Raw genomic sequence first — 14,676 nt, forward strand, 5'->3', positions numbered from 1 at the left:
ATGGGTTTGCTATAGAGGAGAGAAAAAATCTATTGTATCCAACAAACTTTAGAAAAAGTTTTAGCAGAAAATCAAAAGAAGAAAATATTGGAAATCAAAATTATAGAGTTGACTCGCCATTTGAATATATAACGTAAGCATTTTTCTACTAATTTTTTCTTCAAATAATTTTGTTTTAAATTCATTTTTTGACGTGTTAATATCTTGTTGTTTCTTGCAAGTTTTGGCGTTCATATGGGCCAGAAGATTATCGAGATATTGATGTATTGTCTTATGATATATCAAAAGTCCCTGAAAAGGGGATAGGGAGTCCTCGAGGTCGTAAGCATCTAAGACGTGGTTGCACATGTCATTTTAGCGTTCACATATCTAAGAGAACACTAGAACGTGCCTTGATCACTTATGTTGAGATGAACCATATAGATATTACAGGTAAACCTTGCCATGGACAGGAGGTTGATTATTTTGTAGGCACAAGAGCATACCATGCACCTCATGTTAGTAATGAACTACATCAATGGGTAGAAAGATGTTTGTTGTTGGGAATGTCAGATGAATGTGTACATCACAAACATCGTGAATTAGTGCATGATAAAGTAACATCATCTAGAGTTGAGTTTGATCGAAATGATTTTTTTACTTGTGACGACATTCGCAATATAGAGAGGAAATTGAAACATGCCCAATACATGTTTGATAATAATGATGCTCAAAGTGTGTGTATATGGCAAGCAGTGAATCCTGATAAAGTATTTTACTACTCAGAGTTTGAAAATGCCATAGATGATGAGGGACACACTCCATTCATTTTAGGCATTCAACAACCACTACAACTAGAATGGATGAGAAAATATGGTCATGATAGTATATTAGCAATGGATTCTACATTTCGGACAAATTTGTTTAGGGTATATTTAGATTGTGATATATTTTCTTATTATCATTTTGTATTTATAATATAATCCAAGTATATAACTAATTACTTATTTTACATTGCTATGTATTTTCTTATCATCATTGGTTATTTATAAGATAATTCAAGGATATACCTAATTTTTTATTTATTTTTATGCAGTTTCAACTTTATACATTATTGGCATTTGATTCCCAAACATAATGGTGTTCCGGTGGCATGGGTTCTCATGTCAAGATCTATGACTTCTAATATCACCAAGTGGATATGTGCCATGTTTAAGTGGCTAGGTGACATTATGCACGGCCACAAAAATGCAAATTCTGCACTTGAGGAGACCAACAAATTTCTAAATGACATTGAAGAGGAAACCACCATTGTTGACCAACAAATTTCTAAATGACATTGAAGAGGAAACCACCATTGTTGACTACTTTCAAGCACGATGGTTGGAAAGAATAGGTTTGATTTCTATAGCTTTAATTTTCATATTTTTGGTATAATTGTATTGACTATTGACATACTTTATTTTTTGTTAATCGGAAATGTGGGACAAATGTTGTCATCACTTAAAGCATGCCGGACAAGAAACAACTGGCTCTATTGAGTCCTACCATTCACATTTGAAACAAGTTCTTTTGAAGTCAATACGAGCAGCTTCACATCGTTGAGTGGATTGGTTGGTGCATCAGTTGTGTTCAGTGGTCCACATTTTTTATTGGTGGCGTCAATGTGCAAAGGAAAATGGTTTCCATAGAAACTATAAGGTGGAGAAAATAGAAGCTCATTCATGGCTAAGGGCACAATCTATTCCAGATTGTAATGTGACACTGCACCACTCAGATTCTTCAATAGCATGGGTGCAAAGCCAACATGATATAGATAAATCATATATGGTATGCCATTCAAGTTCAAGTTTTGCTATGTGTGATTGTGATTGGGCGAAAAATGGATATCTTTGCAAACATGTCATCAAGGTTAGCATGATGAGGGAAAAAATAAGGTTGGAACAAGAAAATCTAGAAGCAAGAATCAATGCAACAACCCAAAACCAGGTGATTTGAGTATTTCATTGAATATGTAGATCAATAATAATAAATAATAGTCATTGTGATCTAATACCATACAATGTTTTGTTCACAGATACGTGAAAATGATGACTTTGAAAGTGTGGATAACTTGGATGTTGATGTTAGGGTAATAATTTAATAACTCTCTAAATTTTATATTTGTTATCACTCTTTTAATATTGTTCTGACTAGTTGTTTTTTTTCTTTGTAGGTAATGATACCATGGATTCTTATGTTGATGTCATGGTAATAATTTTATAACTTGGTTAATTTTATGTTCTTTATTATTCGTTTACTATTGTTATGACTATTTTTTGTTTTGTTTTGTAGGTAAATGATAATGTTAATTATGTTTTTTATCACTCTTTTATTGTTGTTATGAGTATTTTTTTTTTTTCTTTGTAGTTAAAAGATAATGTTAATTATTCCATGGATTCTTCCACTAATGTTGATCAAAGTCACAAACGAGAAAAGATCTCACAAAATATTAGGCATATTTTTTAGTCACTTCTGCAGTTACCTGGTGATGAGTCACTTCTGCACTTCTTAGAAAAATGCATGGAAGATGTTGCAAGTGAATTCAATACAACATTGACATCAACCACGTTGGGGTTGGACCATCCAACTGCTCCATCTTTCCAACAAGTGCAAGATGGATTTGGATATACACTTGGGCGTGAAAGAGATTTCTTGGAGAGGATGGTCACTCGTAAGCGCTCATATACATCATCTAGCTCTGCACAATTTCCTCCTCCAACACAAGGTTCAAGAAGGAAAAAAGCATTTGCTAATGAGCTTGATAGAGCTGCTACAAGAGACAATGAAAGAAATACAAACATATGGAGGTGAGAATTATATATCTCAAATGTGAATGTTAGTTTCAAATGTTTTAATTTAAAACATGCATAACCTAAACTTGCAAAGAAACGCCAAGGAAGTTATTTATTATATGGTTGGTAATGTAGGATCTAAAAAGTTGTTTAAAATAGTTTCAAATGGAATAACTAAACTAAGAAGTTTGACTTATGTACCAACATCTATCATGTTCATCTCTTTGGTAAACCAACATCTGTCATGTTCATTTTTTGGTAAACATGATGTTTTTTCTTGCATTTGTATTTTCTTTCCTTGTTGCAACTCTTTGTTTTAAGTGTAGTACGTGCACAAAGATATCATTAATTTACTTAGTATTTTGATTTCATTAATTTTCTTAGCGTTTTTATTTCTTTGCAGTTCCAGCATGGGAGAGATTAAAGCTATAGAAGATTCAGTGTTTTAACACCCGAATTTGCAATTTTGTTGGTGAAGTAATTATTTTGCTCAGTGGTTAGATTGATTTAGAGGTCCGAGTTATATTCCACACAATCTCCATCCAGTGTAATCCAAAATTAAAAATAGACATGCTAGTTTGGAGATTTTCTTATAACTCTAAATCTGGTAGGAGAGAATTATCTTATCTCAAGATAGCTTGTGTGAATCTGGTGGGCCTTGAATCTAAATGCAAACTTATAAAAATTCTATTATATTAAAGTTAGTTTGATTTTTTTGTTATATGAATTAATTCGTTCAGATGTTTTTTTGTTGGGCATTATTTTTGGATTTTCATTTCAATAAAAGTAAGGGAATATATGTTTAAATTTCTTCATAAGTGTAATTTTTTATCATGATATTTGATAATATCAATTACTTTTATTTATTTATATTAAATTATAAATATATCAGTATTATTTAAATTCCAAATTTACCAATTTTATATGTCATCAAAGGATTTGTTAAAAGTAATGATATTTAAGAACATATTTTATTTAAGTGTAACTTCAATTTAAATTAATTAACATTTCCCAGGATACTATAAAAGCTTGATTATCTTCGGTTGTGGAAATATGACAATAGTGACATGGTAGGAATACCATAATATCATCTTTTGTAGTGGAATAGGATAACTTATGGGTTTAATGTATTTTGTTTTAAAGAAAATTGTGAACTAGCTAGTCCTTAAAGCGTCACAATTTTTTTTCTCTAAGACCATTGTGGTTGCAACAGCATTGAGTTATATTTGTATAGAGTATACATTATAATTAAACATATATGATAATTAATAATAAATTATTTATTATCAAACTCATATAATATATTATCATATTATAAGTTGAATGTTAAATGGGAAAATTATAATTGATGAGTTTATGTATACTAGGATTGTATTTTTATTCATTGTTAAATTAAGTTAGAATATTTTATCTAAAAAATATGTGAATAATTTTTATTTGGCGAAAAACATTTTCATTAAAATGTTAACTTAGTTTGGTTTTATCCATTATAATAGTTTACAAAAATTAGTAAATGAAGTATTATAATGTTTAGAAGATATTTTATTTTGGATAAGAATTAGTACATCATCTTTCCAATCTTATATTAAAATACCTAACTTTAGGAATAAAGCTAATCATAATACCTAATTAATGAAATATATTGTAAATAGATAATATTTATTAATAATTAAATTTTATGAAGTATTGACAAAAAAAACTGCACACATCTATATCATAAGTATACTCTACATAACATATGTAGGCATTATAGACTACTTAGTCATTACAACAACAAAAAAGTCGTTATGACTTTTGATGTCATATTATAAATTAAACCTTAATTTGTTATGTTCATAGATTCTTTCTCTTCCTAATGTTTTGGAGGTATCTTTTCTCTTATAAAGTTATTTAAGGTTCTCATTTTCTTAATAACAATTCATTTTAACATTTAATCTATAAAAACTCATATCATGAGTGGGATTTCTCATATCATTGTGAAATGCCACACAAAATAATGTAGACAAAGCATCATTCTATACTTATTTATTTCAATGAGTTTCCTTTCATATTCCTAATAATTGTAGATAATTTACCAAATATTTATTCTCAAAATGCCTCTCCCCTAATTTTGTAATATCATTAAAAGTTGACATTTTTATTCCACATCTTGTAAGATAGTTTCCAACATTTATGTGTTTCTTCTTGCATCGAGTATTATATTTATATAAGTATCTATTCTTTTAGGCACCCTATATCCTAAAGATTCCATGGCACATTTTTGTTCTCAGCAATAGGCTTAGTGTTTGTTAAGTTGGGCTTTCAATATCTTGAAATGCTAATCCAAAACCTTAGTGTTTTAGTTACAAACCATCTTCTCTTAAAAATATTATTGGCTAGAATACTCTATGATTCTACTAACCCCTATTTAACTTTATTACAATTTTGTTAAATTTTGAAATAATCATGTCATTTGTTAGTTCACAAGTGCACATAGAAAAAATATGAATTTTAACAAAAAATTCAAACTATAATAATTTCCTTTAAAGAAAAATGTATCAAATAAAAATTACTTGAATAAATTTGAAATCCTATTTTTTTAACACTATACAAGTAATTTTTCAATCAAAATTTCTTTGGTCTTCAAAAATCCATATCTCATTCTCTATATGTAAAAAAAAATGAGCCATTGAAATCTTACATCCATGGAAAATATACTCTTATCCTTGGAAAATATACTTTTAGTATAATTTACATTTTACAATGATCTAGAAAATCATAAATACATAATGTCATGATAATATTTCTTTAACATTAATATATTTTTTTTCTTTTTACTTTAATCAAAATCACAATAATAATTCCATTGAGTGACACATAAATTATTTCTCAAAACTATTGTTGCATTCTTTTTATTCAAAACAAATGAATTATTCATAATTAAAACATATATCCCAACAAACAAACATACCCAATCTACAGAAATGGATGGAAGACATCACAAATGAGTTCAAAACAACATTGACATTAACAACTTTAAGGTTGGGCCGTCTGATTGGTCAATCTTTCCAACAAATCCAATATGGATTTGGACATACATTGAGGTATGAAAGGGATTTCTTGGAGAGGATGGTCACTCATAAGCCCTCATGTACATCATCTAGCTCTGCACACTTTTCTCCTTAACACATTTCTCCTTAACACAGGGTTCTAGAAGGAAAAAAAACATTTGCTGATGAGATTGATAGAGTTGTTACTTGAGACAATGAAAGAAATACAAATAGTTGAAGGTGAGAAATATATACCTCGAGCATGTAGGTTAAAATTAAATGATTTATTTAAAACATGTTTCATCTAAACTTACAAAGTAATGCTAGAGAATTTGATAATTATATGGTTGGTAATGGAGGATATAAAAAGCTTGTTAAAGATTACTTCAAGTGAAACAACTAAAATAAGAAGTTTGAATTATGTACCAACATCTATTATGTTCATTTTTTTTATAAACTCTCCCATTGAAGAGAAATTAAAAAGGAACATGAAATTTCACATCCACAGGGTGTATGACTGTGTGGATAGGGAATTTCTCTCAATGATCCTGTATAAAAATGGTTTTTTGCACAAGCATGTGAAGTGGATAATATCTTCCATAACATCAACGTCTATGGTTTTTCTCATCAACGGGGTCCCAACTCATTTCTTCGAAATTTATAGGGGGCTTCTGATGCAGGAGCATCCAGCTAGAGGTGAACAAAGAAGAAGTTTTTGTCTCACAGGTTGACAGGTTACTATTTCTGAGTTTTTTAAATTTTCTTAGTTAATAAAATTTAGGACGTAGTAGTAAGTTCTGTTTTATTTTCATTATGATGTTTTTTCTAAATTTACAGTTTTAAGTTAATTTCAGAATTTAGACAAATAGAAATAAACAGTTGCCATGAGTAACTACATGTAACTGTTGACAGTTTTAGAAACTGTTCAACAAATCATACAAAGAGAAAAAAATGAAACATTGTAAGATTGATTCCATCATAGCAGAAGAAGAATAGAATTACACAATTATTCTCTGAAAGCATCTGTATCCATTTGCAGCAAGAAGTTACATTTATTCCTGATTAAAACAAATTGAGTGTGTTCCTAAACAGTAATATAGCACTGGCAGATTAATTTCTTACAGACATCGAAAATCCCAGAACCAGCAGGGTGACAGAGGCCTTATGAAAGTATAAAGGATGGATTAACTAGTAATAAAGTCGAACGAATAGAGCAACTAATTAATACAGTTTCCAAAGCATACAAGGAGTCGGGCCACATTACAGCTGAATGACAACAGAGAGATAATTTGCAAGCAAAACAACACAGTCACGAAAAGTCCATATAGTTCTAAGTACCATATAACTCAAACATTCTCATTTTCCTTTCACAAAGTCTGTATATCATTTATATTCAAAATATCGAGAAATTTATAGTCCCTATCAAAATACAAGATCGTAACGGAAGAATTCAAATCATGAAACCTGGGTTCAAAACCCCTGATCAACAACCAAACTGAGTGAGCGACTATGTATCGAAACTTTACAACCGGAGGGACCAGGGTTCGAAACCCCTGACTGTTAAACCGAAAAACAAACAGAGACTGTACACAAACATTCAACTACATGTAGGCCCAAAGGCATTTCTACATAATGCCAATGACGGAGGAAACGACATAAGGTAATTGACAGAGAGGTCGAGGCCCTCAGACTGGGAACCAGACAACAGACAAATTTTATGGAAAGACCCTACCCAGTCTAACAAGTCGCAACAAGAACAGAGGCTCGCAACTAAAGCACCAACATCCACCTGCAATCACAATTTAGAGGAGAAAAAAAACTGGAAGGATAAGACCCTAATCGAAAGAAGGAACAGAGCAAGGGTTTGCCGGCTCATACTTACTAGAGGAGGAGCCGAATCGTAGAAGACCTCGATAAGCCATGAACCACCAAGGACCCCCTGCTCAGAAGGAGCAAGATCTTTTAGCAAAGATAGTAAATAAAACCGAGTTGAATCAAGGAGAGAAGGCTTACCTTGCCAAATTGATGAGCTGTAGATGAGGACTGGGTCACCTTTTAGCCGCAACCTGAGACAGTAGAAAAACAACCAGTTAACTAGAGAAATGACCATATAGAGAATTGAAGATTCAAAACAATAAACACACTCAGAGAAACTTGAATCAACACCAACAGAAATAGTTCCCTCGAGAGGGTAATCAACACCATTTGTGGAATGAAGGAAACCCTCCACAGGAGCCAACGAAATAGCGACCACAGCGCCGAGGTTCAAAATCGACGGGAGAACCAGCAAGCAGGCAATCACAAACAGAGTTTCCATACCACCAGGCAGAGCAGAGCCCGTGGCCGAGCACCATTAAACCACTATCAGAACCACAGACGAACAAAGTAACAACCCTCACAGTAACAACAAACAAATGTCGCAAATGCCAAATGAAACGAGGGTTTAGGGCGTAAGAGCAACAGGCGGGTGAACGAAGTTCGAGGCTGGGACAAGTGTCCCCCTCACACCAACCACCTGTACCATTTAATTAATTACACAATCAAACGAATCAACCACCAAATATCCAAAGCATTTGTGAATGTAATTATCAGGTTAATCAATATATTAATTATTGACAGATTATGAGGGTTACGAGGGTTGGACCCATCAACTTCACTAATGATGTGCACTATCTCTGCTTCTTTTCATTCTGATCATGGATGCCTTCAACAAGGGAGTTAAGGCAAGGTTTGAGGAAACATTGATATATGGATGAAAAATCTCTAAAGGATGAAAAATTTCTCAGTTGATGCTTGTTTATGATGCACTGTGTGCTCGTGAAACAATACTCTCTAAGTGGGTCGCTTTTCATAGGATCTTCATGGATTTCGGTAAATATTTTGGGCTCTACATAAACAAAGACAAAAATTGAACTAATAGATGTGGTGGTGGATGACTTAAAAGTACTTGAAATAGCATCCCTGTTTGGAATAAAAATACTCTCTATGATAGATGGCTTTAAATACCTGGGATGTTTTCTAAAGCTCAGTAAGTACTTATTGAATGATTGGGAATGTCTTCTTTCAAAAAAAAAAAAATACTATTTTGTTGGGACCAAAGATGGTTGACATTGGGTGGAATAGTCATTATGACAAAGGTTTTCTTCACTAGCATCTCGATCTACTAGATGCATCTCTTTCATCTTCCCCAATATTTCATTAACAAGATAGACTCAATGGTGGCTAAGTTTGTTTGGTCTGGTTTTTGGTGAAGTAAAGAGGATCCATTTAATTGGGTTAATTTCCATTTCCAAGTCGATTGTATGTGGAGGCTGGGGCATTATTGACACACAATCCTTTAACCTAGCCCTTTTCAAAGCAAATTTGTTGAGGTTATTTTGTGAGAAAGGACTCTGATAGAGAATATGAATACAAATACTCTCTTCAATGCATAATAGAGGAATGTATTGTTGAGGGGGAACCTTCATCTAGCTGACATTCCATGATTTAGAGAAGTATTAGAGTTTTTCTACCATGGCTAAGCAGTAGCCTTCGATGGGTGGTTGGAAATGGATAAAGGATCCACATTGTTTTGGATTCCATCAAGGGTTTTAGTGGATGCCACTCTCTTCCAATACAAATAATCAAATCTCTTTCCTATATGGTGTTGAACACCCTTGCTGGCTTGTGGGAGAGATATAGACTTGTCCGTGTTGCTCAGGATTGGTCACTTGCATGGCAGATTGGTTTATAGGAGGACATGACAACTGAGTGGGAAGACTATCGCAGTAGTCTATGCATGGTCAATATCCACTTATCACTGAGTCTGGATAAGCTAGTGTGGGGGGTGAGGAGGGGGGAAAATGGTCAATGATAGAATCCCTCTCAAGGAGGCCTACGACCACATCACTTTGAACTCTCTTCCCCTACCATTGACATAATTCACCTTGCTCATTTGGAAATGGGATGCTCCCTTGAAGCTAAAATGCTTCTCTTGGCTCGCCATCCATAATAGAGTATTGACCTAGGAAAATCTTCTCAAGAGTCTTTTCTAACCCTCGATGGTGCCTGCTTTGTAGGTTGGATTCAGAGAATGGCCCACACTTATTCCTGCGCTATCATTTTTGCCTCTAAAATGTGGGCAGAGGTATCAATTCATTTTGGAATCCCTACTATTAGTAATGTACCTTCCATCCATTATTGTGTACTCCTTTGGAACTACAGAATGAAGGCCTACAAGATTGTCCCTCTCAATGTTCTATGGGGCATTTGGAGGGTTTGTAATGCCCTTATTTTTTAAGGAAAAGCTTTGGAAATTAAACGAGGTACTATAGGTATAGTGGAATTATTCCAAGAGATTGTCTCTTGGCAACAAAAAATCCCTCGTCGATCTATCTCTTATTCTGATGTGGAGAGAATTTATCCAATATGTTTCTTTGATGGGGCTTCCTCCAGTGGTGACTATGAATGTGCGATTGTTCTTCAATTTGACCTAGATGTTCACTTCCATTTCTCCTGGTATGGTGGTAGAGGACACAACGGTAGGGCTGAGTTATTAGCTCTTTGGGGCACCCTGCAATGTGCTTCCTCACTTGGCATTGACAAAATCTTAAACATTGGAAACTCCTTATCTACGATTAACTGGGTGAAAGGAATCCCATCTCTTGATGTCCCCGATCTCTACAACTGGTTGCTACAGATTAGGAATGTCCTACCTCTCATCTCGGAAATCAACTTTAGAGATGTCTATCGGGAACAAAATTTGGAGGCAGATTCTCTTTCCACTCTTGGCCTCTCCATCTGCCTTGGGATCATGTTCTTTGAACTCTTTTATGGTGGTCAGAGCAATGACATGGTTTTGTTTAGTTCTAGTTCCCTCCCCTATTTTTGGTTTTTTTTTTTTTTTTGCATTGAACTAAATGCATTTTTGTTGGTTTTGCCTGTTTATTATTTTCTTTTTTGTTGTGGTGAGTGATGCATCTCTGCACTCTTTCGATTGATGATTTGACACTACAATAGATTATGTCATGAGACAGATGTTGGTGGAACATACTTACTCTTGTCTGCAATCTATCTTGTAAAGAATCATGAATATATAACTAGTTGGTTCGAAACGCGTCGACAAATGAAATATCATGTGATTTATGCCGAAAAATCTCTCATAAACTTGATATAGATCACAAAAGCCTCAATTCAACAATAATAAACTATATTTTATATATCTATATTTATAGTAATTAAAAAAAAAAAAAAAAAAAAACAAACAAACAAACTTAAAATAATAACTCATAAAATAAAAATCGTTTAATATTTAGACATTTATAAATTATGTAATAATAATTTATATATATTTATAAAAATTTATTATTAATATTTTTTTAATATTATTATTATTTTTTTAAATAAAAAATAATTGATATGTATAAACAATTTTTTTTTTTTTTAAATACTATTATATTAATATTTTTTAAATAAAAATTAAATTAATTCTCTTATAAACCAAGAAAATAAAATATGTTAATTTAAAAAAATTATAATTCCGATTGTACAGCTAGGGGGAGTGAGTTTCATTAAATTATAAAGTGAAGACCGGAAGAGCCTCAATCTTCTCTCTCCACTTGGATATCTTATCTGTCGTGCTCCGCGATTAAAGCTGAAGGCACGTGCATATCTTATCTCGAGCTCCGCGATTAACGCTGAAGGCACGTGCACGGTGCATATCTTATCTCGAGCTTCGCGATTAAAGCTGAAGGACAATACAGTTGTAGTACACAATAAGCGAAAGAGGCGGCGTTGAGAAAGTTTCTGCAGCACCTTTCTCCGGTGAAAATAATTTGGTAATCAATATTAATGTAAACGGAGATAAAAGGATGGATCTACACTTCCATGTGAGCGGCTTTATCGAACCTGCAATCGGGATAATTATATATTTGACACCCCACCTCTTTGATAATTGAAGCGCTCTCGGCGAGGGAAATGAAAGGTATGGCTATGGAAGCCCACGAGGATGTCAAGCTGCTAGAGTGTTCTGCCATGGATATCCTAGAAGTGAACGAGGAAGCCTTCCTGCAGGCTTCGGCCCTGAGAATGGCGTTTTCTATAGCGAACCCCTTTCTTCTAAAATGTGCTCTTCGTCTTAAAATCCCCGATATCATTTGGAAAGCGGGCCCGGATTCCCCTCTCTCCGTCCAACAGATTGCCTCCCAACTCCCCTCTGAAGCTCCCGACATGGACGCCCTCTCGGGCATTCTTGCTTGTCTTTCTGCCATGGGAATCTTGAAGGCGATCAAGCCACCAAAAGATGCCCAGGAAATTAACGGAGCAGCCGAGGCCATGACCATGAAATACACGCTTACCAATCTCACCAAAACCTACTTCGTCTCTGAGGACATTAGTCCCTTAAGCCTCGCTCCCCTGGCTCTCATGCCAACCCACGCTCTTCTCAGGCAACCCTGGGACCACATTCACGAGCGAGTGCTCCATGTCGGCGATAATTTCAAGAATTCTGGTGGCAATGGCAAGGATTTTTGGTCTTATGCAGCAACCAACCCGCAGGTCAACAACGTCTTCAACGCAGCGATGCTCTCGCTAACAAAGGTGGACATGAGGGAGATCTTAACTTATGATGGCTTCAAAGACGTCAACACGCTGGTCGACTTGGGCGGAGGGCACGGAGAAGTGATTAGTCAAATTATCTCCCTGTATCCTCACATCCACGCCATCAATTTTGATCTTCCTCACGTCATTGCAACAGCACCCACTCTTCCTGGTATTACCTTTTTGTTATTTTACTCACTCTTCCCGGTATTGAATTGCGATGTAGATTTCCATTTTTGTGATTTATATGGGAAATGAGAATGTCTTTTCGAATAATTATATCATAAAGATTGATTTGGTTTAAGTTTGGAACCAATTAATGTAATTCATACTGAGGGCAATCATATTAATTGGTTTTAAATGTGCACTAAATCTTAATAATGTGATTGATCCTCATTTGACGCATAAATTACTAGTATCATCTTTAATTAATAACTAAATAGCTAGAAAGAAGAAAAAGTTTTGTTTTAATACAAGTTAGAAAAGCCTCTTATATCAGGTATATTAATTTGATAATTTGAAGCTTTTCTATATGTAAAGCATATTTATTCTTTATTATTCATCACCAATAAATTTAATGTATTATTTTATTTATTGAGATATCTTAATTACTCTTTTAAATTAAACTGAAATTTTTTTAATATATTTCTTTTTTTTTTAATATATTTCTAAATATATAAATAAATTTATAATTCTGAAAAACCCATAAAACATTAATATTGTGATGAGTTTATAAATCAATTTTGTAATTCTAACAAATTCTCCTTGAATTTCAAACAAATACAAATTTAACGAGGAAATCTCCAAAAAGAAAATTAAAATAGCTAGAATACCGCTATAAGGTTAAATAACCTTATTTAAAATTTTAGTTTTATTAATATAAATTCATTATTGCTATTCCAGGTATCACACACATTAGTGGAGACATGTTTGAAAGCGTGCCCTCTGGAGATGCGATTCTCATGAAGGTTAGATGTATACCATTATAAGTAAAAAGCCTTATTGATGTTACTGAGTTGGATTGTACAATAGTATGTGCATTTCTTACTGATTCGATTTTCTGTGGAATTGTCAATATTAAAAGCACGTACTACATCTATGGGATGATGAGGACTGCATCAAGCTACTTCAAATGTGTTACAGGGCCACTTCCGATGAAGGTAAATTAATAATAGTAGATGCAGTTTTAGATATAACCGAAGATAGTGATCCAATAGGATCTGGTCAACTCATGGATATAGCTATGTTGAATGTTTTCCCTGGAGCAAGAGAAAGAACTCGGGAGCAATGGAATGGAATTTTACAGTCAGCTGGATTTTCTCTGTCTAAGATAGTGGGAAGGAAAGGAAGTCTCGCTAAAATTATTGAAGCACTCAAATGCTAAGTGGAGGAGCAAATTCTATTTTAGTACAAGTGCTATGTGCAAAGCCAATTTCCATTTCAGTATCGTTGTTTACTGTAGCAAGTCACCTTATGTTTTATTTACGAAGTATAACATCAATTTGTATTTTAGTTGTTTTGTTTATTGTAGCAAGTCAAATTATAATTTCATAATCAGATTTCATAAAAATACACATTCCAATCAAATATATTTTCATCAAAATGAGATCCTTCTCTATACACTAATTACTTCTTTCCAAAGTAGGCTAGTAAGGTTATATGAACAAGTGTTTCCTTAGGAGTTATTGCATTATAAATGTACCATGAATATAACGATATGTTGCTAGTGATTATTCTTTAAGAAATATCAAGTTTTATCTACAAATGGAAGTATATGGGAGGTTGAGAAATATCAAGTTTTATGTGCAAATGGAAATATATGGGAGGCTCAGATAGACATAAATTTCTAATGATAACTAAAATATTCAAAAAATAATATATCAATTATTTGCTTCCGTGAGATGGGTATCCTTCACCTATTGTCTCCACATTATTTTAAAATGATGTCATATCTTCTTCATAATTGTATCCCAATAATATTAGTTCTTTTGTGCATTGGAGCAGACCCCAAGCTTACAAGTGGAGGAATAACTCTAAAATTCTCTTGAATCTTTATTCATGTATGTGCATTTTTTAAGGGTTATAAGTATCAACTCCTCTTCAACATTCACTCTTTCGATATTGATAATAAGAATGGTTTTATCCTTGATTCATATTGCCTTTAATGATTCTATGTGTCACTTAACATTTTTTGATTTATTGGATGTATCTTATAAAACACTAACCTTTCCTCCCAATATTTTTTATTATCATTGTTC

The 14,676-nt window shown here is 33.3% G+C and overlaps 1 protein-coding gene across 1 annotated transcript; it reads left to right on the forward strand.

Annotated features, from left to right (window-relative positions):
- The first annotated feature begins 11,622 nt into the window (after nt 1-11,622).
- Nucleotides 11,623-13,930, forward strand: LOC149195963 (caffeic acid 3-O-methyltransferase-like). The gene is made up of 3 exons (XM_089408972.1): nt 11,623-12,590; nt 13,322-13,386; nt 13,503-13,930. The coding sequence occupies exons 1-3, from the start codon at nt 11,798-11,800 to the stop codon at nt 13,800-13,802; spliced, it is 1,158 nt and encodes a 385-aa protein (XP_089265098.1). The 5' UTR covers nt 11,623-11,797; the 3' UTR covers nt 13,803-13,930.
- The last annotated feature ends 746 nt before the right edge of the window (nt 13,931-14,676 follow it).

The sequence above is a fragment of the Pinus tabuliformis genome, chromosome 2_2, assembly GCF_031772625.1.
Source record: "Pinus tabuliformis cultivar Carrire ecotype Pingquan chromosome 2_2, CPIR1, whole genome shotgun sequence".
NCBI classification, from domain to species: Eukaryota; Viridiplantae; Streptophyta; class Pinopsida; order Pinales; family Pinaceae; genus Pinus; species Pinus tabuliformis.